Here is a 20,274-nt window from a genome sequence, read left to right as displayed (position 1 = left end):
CCTGCTACAGTCCACAAGGTGCCTCCTCAAAAGTGACAGTCTCCACCCAAAAGGGCTATCCACTCTTTGGAAAGTAGGGAGTACCTGGTCCCGGTGTGTTCAAGCTGGCCCTGGAGCGTCCTTTGTCAAGGGCTGTACCAGGCTGGTTTTGTTGCAATGACAAACGACCCCAGTATCTCAGTGGCTTGTAGCAAATGGTGTCACATTATTACCGAGCTCAGCTGTTGGAACATCCCCTGCACTGGGACCTGCTACTCTCATGGCAGAGGGTAGGAAACAGTGAGAACCAGAGCCAAACCACATAATCACACTCAAAGCTCCTGCTGGGACATGGCCAACTTCGTGTCCACTCACACCCCATTGAACAAAGCACTGTTGTATACAGTGGGTGGGATATGTAATCCCACTACAAGGAGAGTGACCACTTGGGAGCAATAATTGAATCTGCCATAGAGGTGTTATGTACAGAAGGTTTTGTGTTTTGAATACGTTATTGAACCGCTCAACTCCTGTGGCTTCCGCAGCCCTACTACTTCAGAATTATTTCTAAAGTTGATTGCGAAGCTCTCTGAGTCAATCTCCCTCTCTCACAATACAGACCCAAGATGCCATGATCTCTGTCCGCAAGGCCCTCCAGTGAAGCTGGTTTCCCCACCCAGTTTTTCTCTCACTGTCTTTCCTCCTCCTGGACAGGTGGGTGGCAGGCCCGTGGAGCCCCTGCTCAGCCACCTGTGAGAAGGGCATCCAGCATCGGGAGGTGACCTGCGTGTACCAGCTGCAGAATGGCACAGATGTCACCACACGACCCCTCTATTGCCCGGGACCCCGGCCAGCACCAGTTCAGAGCTGTGAAGGCCAGGACTGCCTGTCCATCTGGGAGGCATCTGAGTGGTCACAGGTGAGTGCCTGGGCTGTCACCAGTGCTGAACCCGCCAACAGAGCGTCTGGCCCTGTCCATCACCCAACTGGTGCCTTTCTCTCCATGGTATTTGTGACTCAGCACATCACAGTCTTTGCCAGCTCCTCAGTATCCAAAAGATGTATTCAAGTCACATATTCTTAAATTCTATCTGAGATAACAGTATGGCTAAACAAGCATAGGTAATGTAGTTTTGATCATGTATACATTTCTGATAATATATACCACAGTTTGATCCCATTTTCTATGACAGTTCTCATGTAAAGATGGATGGATGGATGGATGGATGGATGGATGGATGGATTGGTGGACGGAAGAATGGGTGGGTGAGTGGGTGGATGGGTGGATAGACGGGTAGGTGCATACATAGGTAAGTAAGCAGACCAACTGACCAACTGACTGATCTTTTAATTTTATTTCAACATATTTGAACTTTAGTGTGATCAGATTGGGAAGGTGGTATCATAGGCTTTCCTTGAACTCTGTGTCAGTCTTTGTGAATTGTAAGAGGCAAGCAAATGCTGGGAGGGACAGTTTTTAGTGTGCAAGTTGGAGTCACACACCTTATGCCATAAAACATGTTGGAAAGAAGTCAATTAAGGCTTAAGTTTTAGCTTTGAAGACTGATTCTGGTAATATTTTATCTTTGGTAATATCATCCTTCAAGGCTTTGCATTGACTTTGCGTTAATGATTTGACGTTTGGCCATAAAACAAAAAAAAAAATAGCTAAATAAAGGGCAAGTTTCCCTCAGATCCTCCATCAAGTGTGTTCTAGGAAAGTCAGAAAGGCTAAATCCAAGACACTCTTCAGTGTGGAAAATATTTTTAAGTTCCTTTTTATTGCCAAACAGTTGGAATTATTTTGAATAAGAACGTATTCAGCCCATTCTTAACGAACAAAAAGTCTGCCCTTGGCTACTTTGAAATGGGGATTACTGTTCAGACGGATCTTGACATGTACCCGTTTAAAGACCTGAGTCTTTAACATGCCCTTTATGATATTTATAGAAAAGAGAGAGTTTAAATTTTTTATTTTTTTCTATGTCCTAAGGTTTGTGAGTTGCACATTCCAGGGACCATTTTTAGGGAGGGGAGCTACTTGCTGGAGGGGTAGAGGCGGGAATGCAGTCTTCTCCCCAACCCACCTTGAGCCTAAGGTCCTTGATCACTTGGCTCTTGATCCAAACAAGATTTACAGTTTAATCAGATCAAAGCCATACATTTTCCATTTGGATTCTTTCTCACAGAAAAAAGAGAAAAAGGTCCTTACAAAACTAACCAAGCCTGACATCATCAACTATCACCATAGTATTAAAAAGAATACCAGATTGGAAAAGGTGAGATAGCTAAAGCAGTATTTAAAGAAATATCTCTAATTTCACGTCTATATCTCTGTGCATATGTGATCCTAATGCTGAAATAGCATCAATACCAATCAGTCTAATTCTGGCTCATCCCAACCTTGAGCCAAATGCGTCTTTCTGCACATTCAACTTGGAATCAAATCTCGCCCCCATTCATGAGATGCTCACCAAACCTGTATTTCTACTGCTTTGCCACATGCTGAATCAGCCCCTTTAATATTATTTCTAGAAACAAATGGGTTTAAGTTTCTAATAGCAGAGAAATTTATTTTATCGACAATGCTGCCTTTATTCAGCCAGCAGTATTGATCACCCTTACTGTCTACACCCCACCTACTTCCCAGCTTTGTTAGAATGAGGAGCAGAAACCAGGAAGGAAGCAAAAGATAGTGACTCTCTCCTGTCCTGGGCTTCTGGTCCTGGTCACTGGATCAGAAGCCAAGGGAGAAACTGAACATGGCCTTCCTAGGTCCCCTCCAGAGGAAACCCCACCTGCAATGCTGCCTCTTTCTCAAAGCTTAAGGCTTCCAGCCAAGGCTGCTGGTCAGAAAGGCTGAGCTAGGGTTTGCTAAAGAAAAAGGTGGACATTTCCCAAGGGAAAGGGACAGGGAACACAGAGTAGAGTAAGACAATGCAGCAAATGGTAAGCAGGCTTCTAGTTGAAGAAAGAGCCAGTGGTGTGGGTGCTGATACCAGGGAGGAGCCCACATATCAAATGGTGAGGGTAGAGCTGATGAAATGGTCATGGAGCATCACCATACAGAGAAGCAGAAGTTGAAGGTCAACTCAGGAACCCAGGCTCCCTGCAGCAGCCCTCCTGGCTACAACCCATCCTGCCCAGGAAGGTGATACCTGCCATAGACTGACCCCTTGTATCCGAAGTCCTGTTAAGCCAGTCCCTCACCCACACACAGGACCAAATACACATGGTCTCCAGCTCCCCCCAGGTGACCAGTTCTGAAGCCTGTGTATTTCTTCTAAAGTTTCTTTATTTACCTTGAGAAAGAGAGAGACAGTGGGGGAAAGGCAGAGAGGGACGGATGGAGAGAGAATCCCAAGCAGGCTCCTCGCTGTCAGCGTGGAGCCCAGCTTGGGACTCAAACTCACGAATTGTGGGAACATGTCCCTGCCTATATATTTCTTCGAAAACAAGCCAATCTAAGTTTCAAAAAGAAAAGAAAAGAACCCCACTGGGCCCCTTAGAGCTAAATAGAATTCATCAAAAAATAAGTAAATAAAGCTAAATATCATTTTGGGATAAGCATTAATAATGGAAATATAAAGAATAACATTCAACCTCTATGTGCATTTTTTCAAGGGACACAGTGGAACTTTTTAAAATCAAGTTTATTGTAACTCAAGAATATCACTGCCATATATTTTGGATAAATGAAGCAAGTATGAAAACAGGCATTCAAATTGCTAGGGCTCCATTTTGGCGCTACTACAGCTCATGAGCTGTCCCCACCATAGCTCTGAGACCCAGGGGTTGGGATGAGCTGTCCCCACCATAGCTCTGGGAGCCAGCAGTTGGGAGGAACCCTCCTGGGCAGCCAGGGTCCTCTTGTGTCTGTACATCTTGGCAGAACACCGCCTTCAGCTCACTGTCTTCACGAGCTCCATATTTGTTTGCGTGGCAGAGACAGGGCTTCCTCGCCCAATAGATAAGAGGGAGGCCTCCCTGGATCTGCGGGCCATGTCTCCTCCTCTTGCTGGCCAGATCATGCATGCTGTCAGTCCTGTCTTCCCAAGGTCACAGGTCTGCTCTGCCTGGGCTTCCTTCTGCTTGGTGTGGAGGTGGATAAGCACTCTTTGAGCCTGGGCAAGGTCACTCCCTGAGCTCAGGGGGAGCAAGCCAGGAGCAGGCTCCAGATACACCCCGCAGGTCCACACTACTTACACCTTCACTCCATCTCTCATCCCTAACTCAGTGTATCTTGCTGCCTGAGGGCATGGAGATCTTGACCTCTCTTGGGGCTCACCCATGATTTGTCATTCCTCAGGCCCTACTTTGGCCCCATCCCCACACTGTCTCTTGCAGTGTCTCTCAAGAAATAAGTAAAATGCCACAGGGAACATGGCTCCATTATATCTTGTCATCTATGCTTAAAACAGTCATCATAGCTCTCTGCAAGAGCTTGCCACCTGCCTTACATGAAAGTCACCTGTGGCCTGACTTTGCATCTCCCCCATTTTCCACCCTGAATCTGGGCCTTTGCCCCAGGCTGGCCCAGGCAGAGTGCATATAGCTGGAGGCCAGCAGGGAGGACCCAAGGGCCACACACATCTTTGCTTTGGTGTCCTCCCCTGGCTTCACCTGCTCTGCTTAGGAGTCTGGCAGCATTTGCCCCTTGAACTCATCTACTGCATCAGTCTTTGGGACTTTTCAGTGGGCAACTAAATTCCTAGTTTGGTCTTTTGGGTACCCCTGAGCACTCTCCACTCCCCCCATCACTGGCCACTTGGCTAGAGTCACAGAAGGGACCAGGTGCATCAGGCCCAGGAGACCAGGATCTTCCTCACCCTTGCATCCCCAGCCCTGGGTCTGGCATGCAGTAGCGACTTAATAAGCCTTGATGAACTTGAGCTGAATCAGACCAGATTAAACATCCAACCGGTGTCTTGCAGTGCTCTGCCACCTGCGGTAAAGGGACCCAAAAGCGAACCGTGACGTGCACCAACTCGCAAGGAAAATGCGACGCGTCCACAAGGCCGAAAGCAGAGGAGGTGTGCGAGGACTACTCTGGTTGCTACGAGTGGAAAACTGGGGACTGGTCCAAGGTGAGTGCAGTGCGCCTGCGTTTCCACCCTGCAGGGACCTCCGGGTGCAGGGGCTCGGATCTCACCATGCGCCTCAGTTCAAGGAGGTGGTCCCAGTCTACTCAGACAAGTTCGCTTTCTTTCCAAGCTGTACACCTGCCGATGACCCTAGGCCGCGTGCAGTCAGAAAGAAACCGAACACCCCCCCAAAGCATGAAGTGGGGTGCTCCGGATGCCAGTTGGCTCTCCTGTGCTGCATGCTGGCTGTGCCCCAGCATCCTGCGGGGTGGGGGGCGGTGATGGCCGCCAGCCATGGCAAAAGCGTCGTGAACACACAGGAGCCTTGGCTGAGGCAGATGCAGGGGGGCCTGGTAGGCAAACAATACTTCCTCTCATTCCAGGACCCTTGGGTGAGGGCCTGGGTAGGTAGGGACCTTTAGTGTGGCAGAAAGGAAGAGCCTTCTTCCAGAGCCTGGCGTGCACTCCTGGGGGACAGAGAGGCTTAAATGGCACTGGAATGAAAAACTTCTTTGCTCTTTAGCCCTTCTTTTATGCATTCACCTGGTATCTGTGAACCTGTTACCTCTAAAGCCTGTTTACCAGGGGCTGAGGTAAGTCATCACATGTGAGCCCCAGCCAGTAGGCCTTCTAGAGAATCTTTTCCCAACAACTGTAGAATTTCTTTTTTTTTTTTAAGCTTATTTATTTTGAAAGAGACAGAACACAAGTAGGAGAGGGGCAGAGAGAGAAGGAGAGAGAATCCCAATCAGGCTCCCCACTGCCAACACAGAGCCCCACACAGGGCTCCATCTCACAAAACCGCAAGATCATGACCTGAGCTGAAACCAAGAGTCAGATGTTCAACCTTTTCCCTAACAACTGTATAATTTTTAGTGACATTTGCTAATGTCTGATTTTCTAAGGAAAATTTCTAACAACAGCCTAGAGTATGTTCATTCACCTTTCTTTTGGGTCTTAACAACTGAAAACTCCCTGTTTTCTTCTCTCGATGCCTCTTCACTCCTTGGGCTGCACACTGATGGCCCGAGAGCCTCTGCTGTTTGCATGGCCTGCACAATGTCTTAGACATTTTGGAATTAGTTACTAACATTTAAAAACAGGATGATTCCCCCTGAAAGGCTGGATTTGGGCCCCTTTCTGGAAACCTGGCAACAGGCTCAGGCAGTAACTTTGGTTTGCACCTCTGCTTTATGGAAGGAGAGATGCTTTGGCCATTGGAAAAAAGAATGTACCCAAATCTGGTACCCAAATGGCCACCTCCCCGTGAGTCCGAATACAAACTCCTCCAAACTCTTGGAGGGCATAAAAGCCAAATGTCTCAGGTTCCATCTCACTGTCTGTGCTAAAATGCAGCATCTGGATCACTGCGAATCTGGGGAAGACCAAAAACACCTTCTTTTTATTTACTCCCTGATCAGAAAATCTGACCAGAGCAATAGAGCGAGGTCAAGAGATCCAGTTTTTCTGCGAGTGTAGTAACGCTTAGTATAGAGTTGCTAGGAGGAATCTTAACATCGGAAGAAGCCTCACTTGAACTTCACTTGAAGGCTCTTGCAAAAACAAAACAGAACAACAAAAACCTGTAAAAAAAACATTAGAACCTGTAGCCCTGTGAGAGAGACATCAAGAGGCCAAGTTACAGCTCTGACTCACCAGTTAATGTGTCAACCTGTCTGGCTCTCAGTCTCTTTATCTCTGAAATGGAGAACCACTAATACTGGCCCTGCCTGTTTCTAGAGATGTTCCAAGCTTTTGAGGGGCTGGTAGGTGTAACTCAGCACTTGGACAACTCAGCCAAATACCCATCATCCAATGTTCACACCGTCGTGTGGCACAGTCGTCAGAACGAACCCCTTCTGATCTCATCTAACTTTGTCTTATCAGTAGGTGTGCCCAGCCTTTAATACAGCCATCCCCCAAACCGTTTGCTAGCCAAGCATGTCAGACCCAGCTTGAGAAAGGTCACCAGGGTATCCCAAAGGCCTAGGAAAACGTAAACAAGCTGCCGACAGCTTAGGTCCTAACCAATAAGAAAACATTTGTGGGTGTCCTATGTCAGAACGGTCTGCAGATGTAGAGGGGCAGCTACCCAACATAGTAGAACGACATTGTCTGGACTCCAAATGTCCAGGTGTGGATTGGACTCAAGTGGTCGTTATACTCGGGGAATTGAAAGGGTCCTAGTGGTCACCACCCCAAGTGTATCCTGTGCTACTGAAGGGCGACTGCCATGACCCCAGATGTGCCTCTGCTTCCTAGCAGAGGTGGGGAGTGGTCAGTTAGGGCCTGGGCTGCATGCATCCGGCAGGGTCTGAGGGCACCTGGCATTGTTCCCCTGTGAGGTCTACCTCTGCACCTGTGCACTGTAGTCAGGGTCATTGGCCCTGTTTCATAGAAGAGCCAGTATAGATGCTCCAAGATTAAATGGCGTGCCCACACCCCTCTGAGAGAGTCCAAGCATCTGAACCCCGGTTCAGAGCTCAGTCTCCACGGTGGACACAGAAGGAGAAGTGCTGTGGAGTGCCCATGACGGTGCCTTTGAACCACAGCATGCCCTACAGGTGTTCATTGGCTCTCCAGGGTCTGGCTTTCTCCAGCCCTTGTAACCATTCTGGTTTTGAGAACCAGATGGACGCTTTTGTTTACTGAAGTACCATGAACCTCCTGGTGCTGGGAGCGGCAGAATGTCAGAAAATGAATGTGAATAGTGCCTGAGAAGCTTAGCACAGCACTACCCCAGATCTAGTAGCTCAGGCTTTCCCTCCTCCATTGTTCAAGGGCCCTTCCTTGGCTGAGACTGTGTCTATGCGGTCCAGCCAACTCCCAAACACACAGCCCACCAGGCAAGGGAGAGCCTTTAGCTGGCCTGCCTCTCTATTAGCCAGACCATGGCGAAGAACACCTCCCAGCTTTCTGGAAAGTAAGGCATTAGAAGGCCACAGTGCCCACTTTTTACCACAGTCAGCTTGATCAGTTATCCCTGATCAAGGAAAGTAAAAACCAGAAAGATAAATGGAACGGGATGATCTCAGCTGCCATCTGGGGCGGGTATCTGCTGGTGTCTGATTGGCGTGCACAGAGCCTTTGGGGAGAGTACTCAGCATTTGTGGATGCCACCGGCCCTCTCCCCAGCATGTCCGGCCAGAGCCAGGACCCAGGTGCAGGCTCATTCTCCCAAGCTGAAAAACTCGTTCACGGACACTGAACTGGAAGTCTGTGCATGCGTGAACAGGCTGGGAGCAAGTGCGGTGGGGCAGGGGTGGCACAGAACTCAGCTGCGGGACCCCGGCCCTGTTTGCCTCGCCACCACTCCCTCCTGCCGCGGCCATCCTTGGGGGGCTGGCATGCACAGTTACAGAAATGTGTACAGTTCATACAAATCTGCCCATTGCTTTTCCCCATTTCTTCCTCAGAGAAGTAGAAAGGATCTTGTGGGGATCCTTGTCCTCTCCTCTTCTGAGTGACCGGGTCAGTGTCAGTGGATTCCCCTGGATGGATCTTACCCCGACATTTTCACTTATTCAGACTAGATTTGCTTTGCGAGTAACATCTTATCTGTGTTCTGCTGCTTCTGCACGGTCCCCTTGTTGTGTGCTTGGGGTTGGTGCACTTTGTTTTTTCCGAGTTTATTTTTCTGAGAGAGAGAGAGAGAGAGAGAGAGAGAGAGAGAACAAGCTCAGGAGGAGCAGAGAGAGAGAGGAGAGAGAGAGAATCCCAAGCAGGCTCCACACTGTGAGCATGGAGCCTGATGCAGGGCTTGAACTCATGAACCTCGAGTTCATGACCTGAGCAGAAATCAAGAGTCGGACACTTAACCGACTGAACCACCACACAGGCGCCCCAAGTGTCAGTGCACTTTTTTTTTTAAATTTATTTTTGAAACAGAGAGAGACAGAGCATGAATGAGGGAGGGGCAGAGAGAGAGGGAGACACAGAATCTGAAACAGGCTCCAGGCTTTGAGCTGTCAGCACAGAGCCCGACTCAGGGCTCGAACCCATGAACTGTGAGATCATGACCTGAGCCGAAGTCGGACGCTTAACCGACTGAGCCACCCAGGTGCCCCGGGTCAGTGCACTTTTAAATCCCCTCCTATAACCAGTCTCCAAACCTCCCGACATTCCAGACTTTGAAGGCTTCGCACAAGTTGCCCCAAAGGAAAGTCAGTAGAATTCCCAGGGCTGTCAGGGCATCAGTGTGTCTGGAAGCTTTGACATTTTGCATCTAAGGAAGTGTCCTGTTACTTGGCCCCAGGGTGCTGTTGAGAAAGATAAGCCTGTCTCCAAGGAGGCGATGGGCCGGCCAGTCCATGGACATTCCACAGGTGTTGTCCTGCACTCTCTGTAATAAGAAGGACCAGTCACCCCTGGAGAGGGGCACCCATCCCTTCCCGTAGCTGGGTGAGGGTTCCTGAGAACAGCACCCAGAGCCTGGGAGGGAGGCCCCTCCCTCTCCCCCAGCCTCAGCAAATGACTGAACCACAAGTGGGTCCCCTAGGAGGGACAGGCTTCACATTCCCATCCCTGCTGAGGGCATTATTACTGCTCTGCCATGTTTGAAAAATGACCAGCAGCTGGCTCCCCTCCTGGGCTATTAGCTATTTCCAGATCTGTGCAAATCATTGTTTTCACCCCCTAAATGCCGGGTATTCAACCTGAGGGGGAGGGAGATGTCACTTAAAATGGGAGAGGAGGAAATCGCATTTCTTTCTAGAATAGCATGACTTTTGATCAAAAGTTGAGATGTTTCAGTTTCAAGACCAGAGGCATTAATCACCACTGAAATGATGGGATGTTTCTAATTAGAAACAAATTATTCTGCAGGGATTATAATGGATGGTGTTTTTAAAGAAAACCGTTGGCTCTCTGTGTTAAGAGTATGGCTGTTCCCTTTCACTGAAGAGATCAAAGTGACCATTGACTTCCTGGTGCCAGCGAAGGTCCCGTGGAAGGGGGCTGGTCTGACTCCAAGGCCCCAGGTGTGCCCCTTACACCCGAGCCCCAGACTGTGATGTGGAAATCACAGCACCTCCCGGGGGGGCTTAGGAGGTCAAAGGAAGAAATAAGCATGAAGAATGTGTGAANGCGAAGGTCCCGTGGAAGGGGGCTGGTCTGACTCCAAGGCCCCAGGTGTGCCCCTTACACCCGAGCCCCAGACTGTGATGTGGAAATCACAGCACCTCCCAGGGGGTGCTTAGGAGGTCAAAGGAAGAAATAAGCATGAAGAATGTGTGAGCTGCGGAGGGAGCCCCAGGAAGTCTGGGGGGCGCCTCTCATTCAGCTGGTGGAGGCCTTTCTGTGCTCTGGGCAGGGAGATGGGGGTTTCGGCCTCATGGCCTTAGCAATGACTAGAACTTGCATCACGAGAGGGGCTTGTTACAGAAAGCTTTTCAGCCCACTCCGCTTCCAAAGCCTGCACCTGCATCGGTGGTGCCCGACCCCACTCCCCACTCTGCAAGGCTGGCCCGCCGGCCAAGCTGGGGGCCTGCAGCCAAGTCTCTGTGATTCAACCAGCATTTCCTGAGCTCCAGCTCCTGGGCGCTGGGAGTATAAGAGTGGGTGGTGACCCATCCAAGGTACAGACCACCAGGAAGCCACCTGCAGAATGCCACCCTGGGTCCCACTGGGCCAGTATGAACACAGTGCTAGGGGACCCAGGCAGCCTCTACCTGGGAAAGCTGTGGATGGGGATGCTAGCAGAGGGTGACACTGTTTCTGTTGGGACCAGTGACAGTGCCCCCCGACATACACCAGTGCTTTAAAATGTACAAAGCACATTCACTCATCTTATCTCATTTGACCCTATTCCCATTTTACAGATGAGAAAACTGACTCAGAGTGGTGATGTGGCTTTTTTCCCCAGAGTCACACAGCTAGAAAATGGCAGGGCTAAGGGTCTGGTCCCTGCCTTCTGGCTCTTAATTCACCTTTTCTTCCAGGTGCATAATAATGTCGGAGGCTTAGATTCCTAACCTGAAACAGGAAGGAGTTGAACTATGCCTGCAGCTATAACCGTCATAGGCATAGGCATAGACTTGGTGTAAAGTCAAGTATCTACCCGCTAGTGTTTTGTTTTGGTTTTTTTTTCAATTATTTATTTATGTTTTTTTAAATGTTTATTTCTAGGAGACAGAGAGAGAGACAGCGTGAGCAGGGGAGGGTCAGAGAGAGAGGGAGTCACAGACTGAAACAGGCTCCAGGCTCTGAGCTGGCAGTCAGCACAGAGCCTGATGCGGGGCTCGAACCCACGAACCGTGAGATCATGACCTAAGCGAAAGTTGGACGCTTAACCAACTAAGGCGCCCAGGCGCCCCTCAATTATTTATTTTTGAGAGAGTGCAAGTGAGGGAGAGGCAGAGAGAGGGGGACAGAGGATCTAAAGCGGGCTCTGCACTAACAGCACAGAGCCTGATGCAGGGCTCAAATTCATGAACCGTGAGATCATGACCTGAGCCAAAGGTGGACACTCAACCAACTGAGCCACCCTCACCCCCCCAAAAAACAAGTAAAGTCAAGTATCTCCCTGCTCCCTCTCCACACCACCCCCCATTTAAACCTGCTCCTCCTAGGGCTTTGTATCAGTCATTCACATAATGCAAATTTCTTGCCTCTAAAGTCCTGCATGTTGTCTATCCTTATTTGTGAAATAAAAAGTTGAGTCCTTATTAAAAGAAACTTGCACATCAAAGAGCAAGTTTGTGAGACACTGGGGATATCAGGGCCCTTCTCTGGGGGCTGTGAAACCGTCCACACAGGCAGCCAGCACCCTGCATGATGATAGAGATAAGCCAATCCTCCATTCAACATCACTCTTAGGAGCGTAAGCAGCCAGTGAAAGGAAGGTCATCAGATCTCAATGCTTTTCAGGGCAGGGGCCGAAGGGAGGGAGGGCAGAATACCCCCTTAGTGGGGAGCACTTTACGCGGGTGAGCAGAGCCTGCCACTGGGCCATGGAGTTCCAGGGAAAGGTCCAAGGCTCCTACCTGCTCATCCGAGAGAAGTCAACTTGCCATAGAGGAGTGGAGCCCCCAGAAATTGCCAGGAGAGGCGCCTGCGTGGAAGTGAGCTGAATAATGTAACAGCTAATTGCCCTGCTGCCCCTCCCTTCCCACAGTGTCCTTCATCAAACCGGCTGCCTTTGTGTGCAGTAAGGGGTCAGAGAGGGGGGAGGCGCCCTGCATTGCAGCCTGGGTTTTCACTGCCACCTGGACCTAGTCTTTGAATCAGAGAAGCTGTCGCCCCTAAGGAACACTTTTGTTTCGACACATGCTCCATCAGTGATCCTAGAGCAGGGCACGTGGTCAGGATGACACAGGTCCATGTCCCCCACTGTGCTGTGGCCTCATCTAAACTTGAGCCAGCAACATCCTCTGTCAGCTGGGTCTAGGGGTACCCCCCTATAGGGCATCTGTAAAAAGCACTTAGCCCAATGCCTGGCACCAGGGAAAACACCCAACAGGTGCTCATTTTTATCGTCATCATCATCTTATTTTTGCCATCGTCTTCTGCTACAGCCATGGATCTCTGGTTTCTCATCGGAATCCCATATCTTCCATGGGCCTATCAAATACGTATGTCTTAGAGCAGCTCTTTGAATGTGGCTCAGGTCCCATAAAACAGTGAGTGTCCTGACCCGGTGTGTGGGCGTGGCTACAGCATGGCTAGGAGGCGGGAGATGGGCTGCAGCATTTGCTGGGCATGCGGGCCAGCCTCCTCCAGTGGGGTGGAGGGTCTTGCTCACAGCCACTGATGGGCTGGGAGAGCTAAGCTACCAGAGTGGTAACAGCCTGTGCCCAAGGACACATAGTGAGAGTGGCCAGGCAGAGTCCCCTGTGCTCCGGGCTCACAGAGCACCGTCCAGAGCTCTTGAAGGTCCTCAGGAGTCAACTTGGCCTTCTGGCTGCCTGGCTGGAGTGTCCCAGCCAGAATCTGTAGGTTGACAGGTTGCAAATTCAGAGACGTAGGGGAAACCTGAGGCTACGCAGAAAAACAGTTCGCGAGGGAGTATGAGTTGAAGGGTGTGTGTGTGTGTGTGTGTGTGTGTGTGTGTCTAAGAAAGCATTTCCAGTTTCAAGGCTGGAGCAAAGACAGTGGGGATTTTCATTACTGTTTAAAACCTGCTATTTCAGGTTTCAACAGCTTCCGACGTTCGCATTGCTCAATGCCAAGTCTGGGGGAAAATCTGTCAAAAATGCTTTTGAAGAACTTTTGATGTTTCACCAGCCAAGTGCCTTTCAGACTCAAACAGAAAATGGAGTTTTACCATGAGGGTATTCTCTTCCCCCACCCCCCTGCCTCATTCTCTCCCATCCAAGCCTGCCCTGGGGGCAGGCTGGCCCCTCAGAGAAAGGCTCCTGGAGAACGTGGGGGTGGTTACACCCCACGGTCAGGGCTCCTCCTTGCCAGGCCTCCTGTTCACCCCTGGGGCCCCAGGAGGAAGCCCGCCCGCCCCCGACTCAGTTGGAGCCCCGGGCTCGTGCAAGCATCAAACATTCCTGCAGCAGTTTTCCCCTTCCTGAGGTTTTTACAACCTCCTTTAGCTAATTCTCAAAACACCCCTTTGGGATTTGGCGTTATTTATAGTGGTGATTTTACAGCTGCGAGAAGTGAAGAGACGGAAGTCCTCGCCGAAGTGGAGCATGTCCTTAAGGTCAGGCCTCCGTGGGGTGACAGAGACCTGGATCCTCCCCACCAGGGCATGGGGTGGCCCCGGAGGAGGCCTGGTGGGGGGTCTGGAGCTGTCACTGGGCAACAGTCATATGGACGCTCTGAGCCTCCCATTCGGCCTGTCTGAAAAGTGGTGCGGTGCCCCTGAAAGTGCCATTCATGCAGTCGGTGCATGTTTATTGTGCACCTACTGTGTTCTGAGCGCTGCCCTGGCTACAGCCACTGTAGCGGGACGATTAATGAAGACTAAAGAGAATGACGTTAAGTCCAGGGCCCAGCACCAAGCAGGGACACAGAAGGGGGAACTGGCTGCTATCACTATGGCTATTGTCACCATCACCATCATCAAGGAATGGGAGGTGGGAAGCCTTCCACCACACCTTGCTGTCCCCTGGGTCTGAGGGACCAAAGGCCTGCCCCCTCTTTTAGGGAATTCTCTTGTTCGCAGCCACACCGGAACTAACACCCCAAGCCCATGAGGAAATTCCAAGTCAGAGATTTCTCTCTTTGTTGCCATGAGGCTTTTGCTCTCTGTGCACCAGAAATTTTGATTGTGTTATTGCTCTTCTGGTGAAATTCCCACTGGAGGGTCTTTGACCCTTCGTCCCAGCCAGGGGAGGGTCCTGGGATGGGTGGCGGGTCCCCCAGCCTAGTCTCTGAGCTGCGACTGCAGCCACTTGCTGAGGAGGGGGCTGCCCCTGCTTCAGGCCATCTGGCAGGGAGCCTTTCTGCCAATTTATCCCAGCTCCATTTCTGTCTTCGTTTCCTGAGTCTCAGGGAACCACATTAAATGTTAACATGATGAGCGACCTGAGAAAAGAATTACCCAACAGTGAACGAGTGCTTCCAGCAAACAAGACCAGTTATGGTTTTGGGGTTTTTTTACAGACCTGTTTGCTTGGATTTTAAGAGCTTGAAAATGGCTTCACGGCAATGCTTGGGGCTAGTCCAATGCTATCAGGAGACACTGCAGGGTCCTCACTGCTTTATGAAAGCTGAAGCCAAGGGGAGGCAGACAGAGGTGGAATCCATTGTCTGCGCCTGTGTTGCCCGGAATGCAGCAAGCTCAAGTTACATGCAAGGTGGTGCTGTCCACAGCAGCCCTTCAGACGGGTCTGGAATCGCGTTTGTCTTCAGGGTCAAATCAGCTTCTAATTGTGCTCTCAGAAGTCATCTGGCTGAGCCTCTAGATCAGGGCCAGGAGTCGGGCAAGGGTGGCTTTCCCCAACACCTGCCGGTGGCAGCCTGGTGCCAGGCAGGGTAGGTCCACCCCACGGAACGCTAAACAAGTCAGCCAAGTGGCTCCGTTGTTTTCCCAGGCTTGAGGGCCTCCCCGGTCCACTCTCTCTGCTCCTGTTGGAAAGCTAACTGCTCATAATAATAGCTGCATTGTTGAGAGCTCGCTCTGTCCCAGAATCCCTGCTGGTCACCCGTCGAAGCGACTCTAATCATTGAAACCATTCTGCAAGGAAAGTTTTATTATCCTCAAGCCACAAATGAAGAAACTGGGGCTCAGATGGGTTAAGTAACTTGCCTGAGGTCACACAGCAAGTAAGTGTGCTAATAGGCCTGTGCTGTCCCCATGGCTCTGTCCCCAGTAAAACTCCAGTGAAGGAGAGTGTGGTTACCCATGGATGTTAGGCAGGGGTGGGCAGGCTTGGCACTACCCTGACTGATATGGAACTTTCTTTTTTTTTTAAGTTTTTTTAATCTTTATTTATTTTTGAGAGAGAGAGAGACAGAGTGCATGTAAGGGAGGAACAGAAAGAAGGAAACACAGAATTGAAAGCAGCTCCAGGCTAGGAGCTGTCAGCACAGAGCCCCATGCAGGGCCCAAACTCATGGACTGTTAGATCATGACCTGAGCCAAAATTGGCGCTTAACAACTGGTCACCCAGGTACCCCAAAATGGAAGTTTCTTTGCCTGTTACCTGTTTGTCTTCTCACCTGAGGCACTGAAGCAGCCTCTGTAGGGCTGGCTCACACACAATTCCGGTGGATAAGCAGATACCCTATGGTTCTCAAAAGTTCTTTTTAATGAGTACAAGCCTTTCACAGCCCACCGCTGTGTGAACAACCGAGTCCCCAGGACTCCAGCTAAAATTGAGCCAAGCCTAATCTGAGAGGCAAATCCCTATGAGGGGCAGGGTCTTCAGGGTCCCTAAATGCCCCCACAGCAGTAGAGGGTCAGACCCTAGCCTGTCACCTGGCTGTGCCCTGCTTCATGGAGGTGTTGGAAAACCATGAGGACAGACACTGGATCTTTGGAGAGAATTCCATGATCTCATGGAGCAGTTCTTTCTCCAGACTGGGAAATTAAGAGCCAGTGACCCATGCTAGGAAAGACAATGAATAAGTGGTAGACATGGGCAGTGACCTAGTTTTTTGTTTCCTGGCTCCTGTAGAGGCTCCCACCAGTGCAAGCTGTGATTCGTACAGGAAGATGGAATTTGGTCCATGGAATGGGGCAGCTGGGGTCCTGTCCCTCCTCTGCCACTCACTCACTGTGTGACCTTGGACCAGACACCCCCACTGAGCTCACTGACCAACAGGATTGTTGTGGAATGTTCCACCCTGTTATGGAACCTTACAAGCGAACCCACAGGATAAGCAAACACACCATCTGCATAGGCAGGGCGCATCATGAATGCTCTCCCTTCCCCCACCCAGCCCCTCCGGCCCCAGAGCACGTGAAACATGACTAAGAACTTTGAGAGGGGAAATCATCCATCAAGGTCACGCCAAACACCTGAGCTTTAAAATGGTCATTGATCATTTTCAGGCAGAGACCTTTGTCAGTTTTGCACTTGGTGTGAATAGACCCACAGGATTGAGTTCCTACCCTGATTTGTATGTACATAATAATGACACCTGCAAAAGACATCGAAACCCTTCCTGATGTTCCTGGCCAGGAAGTGACTCCCCGCCCCCTGCCCGCTGACCGCCTAGCTGGCAGGGCTTTGGGTACCTCGCGGTTAGGGGGTGCCATGAGAGCAAGACAGACATAGCTTCAGGAACCTTCTGCATTAGCCTGTGCGGTTTCCTGGGACCCCAACCACCATCTGTCCTACCCCGGATGGTCCCCTCTCCAAGGAATATTAAGACACCTAATTCCTGATTCTCCCTTCTGGGTGTGCTTCCTATAGCAGGTGGCTCCAGGGCCCATGGTCCAGGTCAGGATCCGATGAGAAAAGGGATGTTGATGTAGATCAGCCTGCAGATACCTCTTTTCTTCACAAAGGCAGTTTAGTACCACATTGTCACAGGAATCCGGTCCCAAGTACATAGTAACCCCATTTTCCCAGGAAGTAGATTCTATTTTTTTTCTAATTTTGCAACCACCTTACATATAAAAAGTCTTTAATGGTGTAGGTGGAATAATCAAATGTCTACATAAACTATATAATTTATCCAGGTAGTTACACATGCATATTTAAAGGTATGTTACAGGGGCACCTGGATGGCTCAGTCAATTGAGCATCTGTCCAACTTTAGCTCAGGTCAGGATCTCACGGTCCATGGGTTTGAGTTTCGCTGTCAGGTTCTACGCTGACAGCTCAGAGCCTGAAAGCCTACTTCAGATTCTGTGTCTCCCTCTCTCTCTGCCCTCTCTCTGCCCCTCCCCTGCTCACACCCTGTCTCTCTGTGTCTCAAAAATAAACATTTAAAAAAATTTTTAAAACTTATTAGAAATGTTTGCTCATCTTGCAGAGCACTTGAAGAACAAGTTCCAATCCGGGGTTTTACCGTGTTTGTATATGAATATTCAACTACTTCAGTGTAAGAAAAGAGAGCTCATTCCACTACACAGGACACTGAGCAGGTTCTCAGCTCTGACTGCCCCTTCTAGATATATTGCCTGGTTGGTCTGGGATGCCGAGGTTTTTAAAAGCTCACCAGGTAATCCCAGCCTGGTGGCCAGTTCACCCAAGATGACCTCCAGGCTTAAGTCCTGTTCAGCTGTCCCACGTTCAAGGTCTCCTGTGGTGGGACCTCCTCATGTGACTTCATTCCTCCACCTCAGCAGCCCTCAAACTTCCCTGTGCTCCAGTGCCAATCTCCCTCCGCATGAAGGTGGGGCCCAGAAATATGCCCACTAGCGGCCCATGCCTAGTTTATTCAGAAGATAGGATGTGAAGCAAGACACAAAGCTGGGGCCCTGGGGCCGGCCTTGCCTGTTGGGGAGAGTGCCTGCAGGAGGGGGCAGTCCGCATGTGGTTTTCCTACCTCCTTTGTTTGTTGTTGTTGTTGCTGTTTTAATATTTCATTTATTTTTGAGAGAGAGAGAAAGACAGTATGAACAGGGGAGGATCAGAGAGAAAAGGAGACACAGAATGCAAAGACAGGCTCCAGGCTCTGAGCTGTCAGCACAGAGCCCGATGTGGGGCTCGAACCCACGAACCGTGAGATCATGACCCGAGCTGAAGTTGGACGCTTTACTGACCGAGCCACCCAGGCGCCCCTTCCCACCTCCTTTGTGATTTGCAAAGAGCCCTTCCCTTCAGAGCACCATTCCCTCTAAGCCTTTTTATCCTTCTAAAATGAGGAGGAAAAGAAAACATCCCATGATCCCGCTTCTCGGGCTAAAAAGCAGAGGAATTCACCTGGGGCACAAAAGCTCTTTGGGGAGCAGACAGTGCCCTCGTGGTCCCAGGTGGCATCCACAGTCTCCCACCGAGCCTGCGGGTGGGGACTCCCCTAAGACTCCTGGAGGGAAAGTCCAAAGTCCAGCACAGACCAAAGTCAGGCCCGAAGGGGAAGAGACAGGGAGTCACACTATCCAGACGGCACCTGGCGTCGTCACACGTGGCATTTGAAGGACAGGACCCACTCCCCTCTCTCCACCCCGAGGTGCTGGTATTAACTCCAGCTGGGCTCTTGCACCTGAGGCTTTGCTTTATTAAAGTTTCGCAGAGGGCTCTCAGAACCCCATAAATCACGGGTTGCGAGGGCGCTGGGGGACACCAGATGGAGAGGGAGCCACAGGCCTGTGGACCTGGCTCTCTGGCTGGAAGGGACCAGCTTATTGGAGACACAGTTCCAGGCACTCCTGGGAGAGCGTGCACGGGCCCAGCAGCTTGGAGAGGAGGAGCAGGGTGGAGGAGCAGAGCCGCTGGCAGGCTCCCCGCGGAGCACTTTAAAAGGGTGCAAAGAGGGACAGTACTCGGGAAAGTCCTACCGAGTCTACTCACTGGGAACCTGAGATGTCTGCTGAGCTACACCAGGCTGGTTTTAGCAAACCCAGGTCTACGAGTGCTAGAAATGCCAGCAGCCCGGGATCTGGTGTCTGAGTTAAAACTGTCAGCCATGAATTGTAGGAGACTCCGTGATGCAAAAAAAGATTGCACTTCATTTTTTCCAACTTAATTCTGAGCGCTGATCCTCCAGGCTTGTGGGGAATTTGACCCTGCTCACCCCTGAGCTCCCCTCCATAGCCAGGGCCAAACATCCCAGAGCCTCACACAGCACAAAGCACTGGGGAGACCCGAGTGGTCATCAGGCCCAGGCCCTCCTGGGTCTCATCGGGCCATCCTGTCCACTATCTCAAGAATTTCAAAAACCCAGCTCTCTGCTGGGAATGGGGATGGAGAGGGTGGGAAGTGAAATGCAGACCTCATGTGTGAATATTTCAGCACCTGTCTTGCATCTTAGCTGAGGCTGCTGAGACAAAATACCATAGACTAGGGGACTTAAACCACAGACATTTATTTTTCATGGTCCTTGGAGACTGAGAAGTCTAAGGTCAAGGCGCTAACAGATTTGTTTCTTGGTGAGGGCCCACGTCCTGGCTTGCAGATAGCTGCTTTCTCACTGTGTCCTCACATGGTGGAAAGAAAGGCTCTGGTCTCTCCTCCTCTTTGTATAAGGACATGGTTCTCATCATGGAAGCTCCTGCCCTCGTCTAAACCGAACTACCTCCCAAAATCTACCTCCAAATACCTCCAAATACATTGAGAGTTAGGGATTTGGGGGGACGAAAAGCATTCAGCCCATAACATCTTGAAGCAGACTCCTATCCAACACCTGGTATGCAGCGAAGCCCCTTGTCCCACATTATTTTAAGCCCTTGGGAAGGACACCCAGGGGCAGCTGCTTTGCAAAGCCATTGTCATGGCCCCTGGGTGCAGGTTAGGGCCCCCGCTCAGGCTGTCCCTATCTCTGGCAGTGCTCATCCACCTGTGGGAAGGGTCTACAGTCTCGCGTGGTACAGTGCATGCACAAGGTCACCGGCCGCCATGGCAACGAGTGCCCCGCCCTCTCAAAGCCAGCAGCCTACAGGCAGTGCCACCAGGAGGTCTGCAATGACAAGATCAACGTGAACACCATCACCTCCCCTCGCCTCGGTGAGTGGCCCCCAGTTTCTGGGGTGAGGGGGGTGTTGCATCCCCAGCCAGCGAGTCCCCACAGGGGGGGTGGGGCAGAGGGGGAGGAGCTCTGTAAGCCAGAAAGCCCCCTTGGGGCCCTAGCTGGGCCCTAAAGTGGCCATTTGTCAGCTCTTGTAGGTTAGAGGTTTCAGAGGTGGAATTTCATTCCTCGTCATGGA

General features: G+C 50.7%; 1 protein-coding gene across 1 annotated transcript in view; it reads left to right on the top strand.

Annotated features, from left to right (window-relative positions):
• Window positions 1-20,274, top strand: part of ADAMTS17 (ADAM metallopeptidase with thrombospondin type 1 motif 17) — a 335,153-nt gene that overhangs the window by 310,972 nt on the left and 3,907 nt on the right. Inside the window, exons 18-20 of the mRNA XM_077762416.1 lie at window positions 694-898; window positions 4,914-5,066; window positions 19,897-20,074. Coding sequence (XP_077618542.1) covers window positions 694-898; window positions 4,914-5,066; window positions 19,897-20,074 — 536 coding nt within the window. The remainder of the gene's footprint in view (window positions 1-693; window positions 899-4,913; window positions 5,067-19,896; window positions 20,075-20,274) is intronic.

This window comes from Crocuta crocuta, unplaced genomic scaffold (assembly GCF_008692635.1).
Source record: "Crocuta crocuta isolate KB4526 unplaced genomic scaffold, BGI_CrCroc_1.0 scaffold93, whole genome shotgun sequence".
Classification (NCBI taxonomy): Eukaryota; Metazoa; Chordata; class Mammalia; order Carnivora; family Hyaenidae; genus Crocuta; species Crocuta crocuta.
Note: the sequence above shows the minus strand (reverse complement) of the source record. Positions and strands in the feature narration are given on the sequence as shown.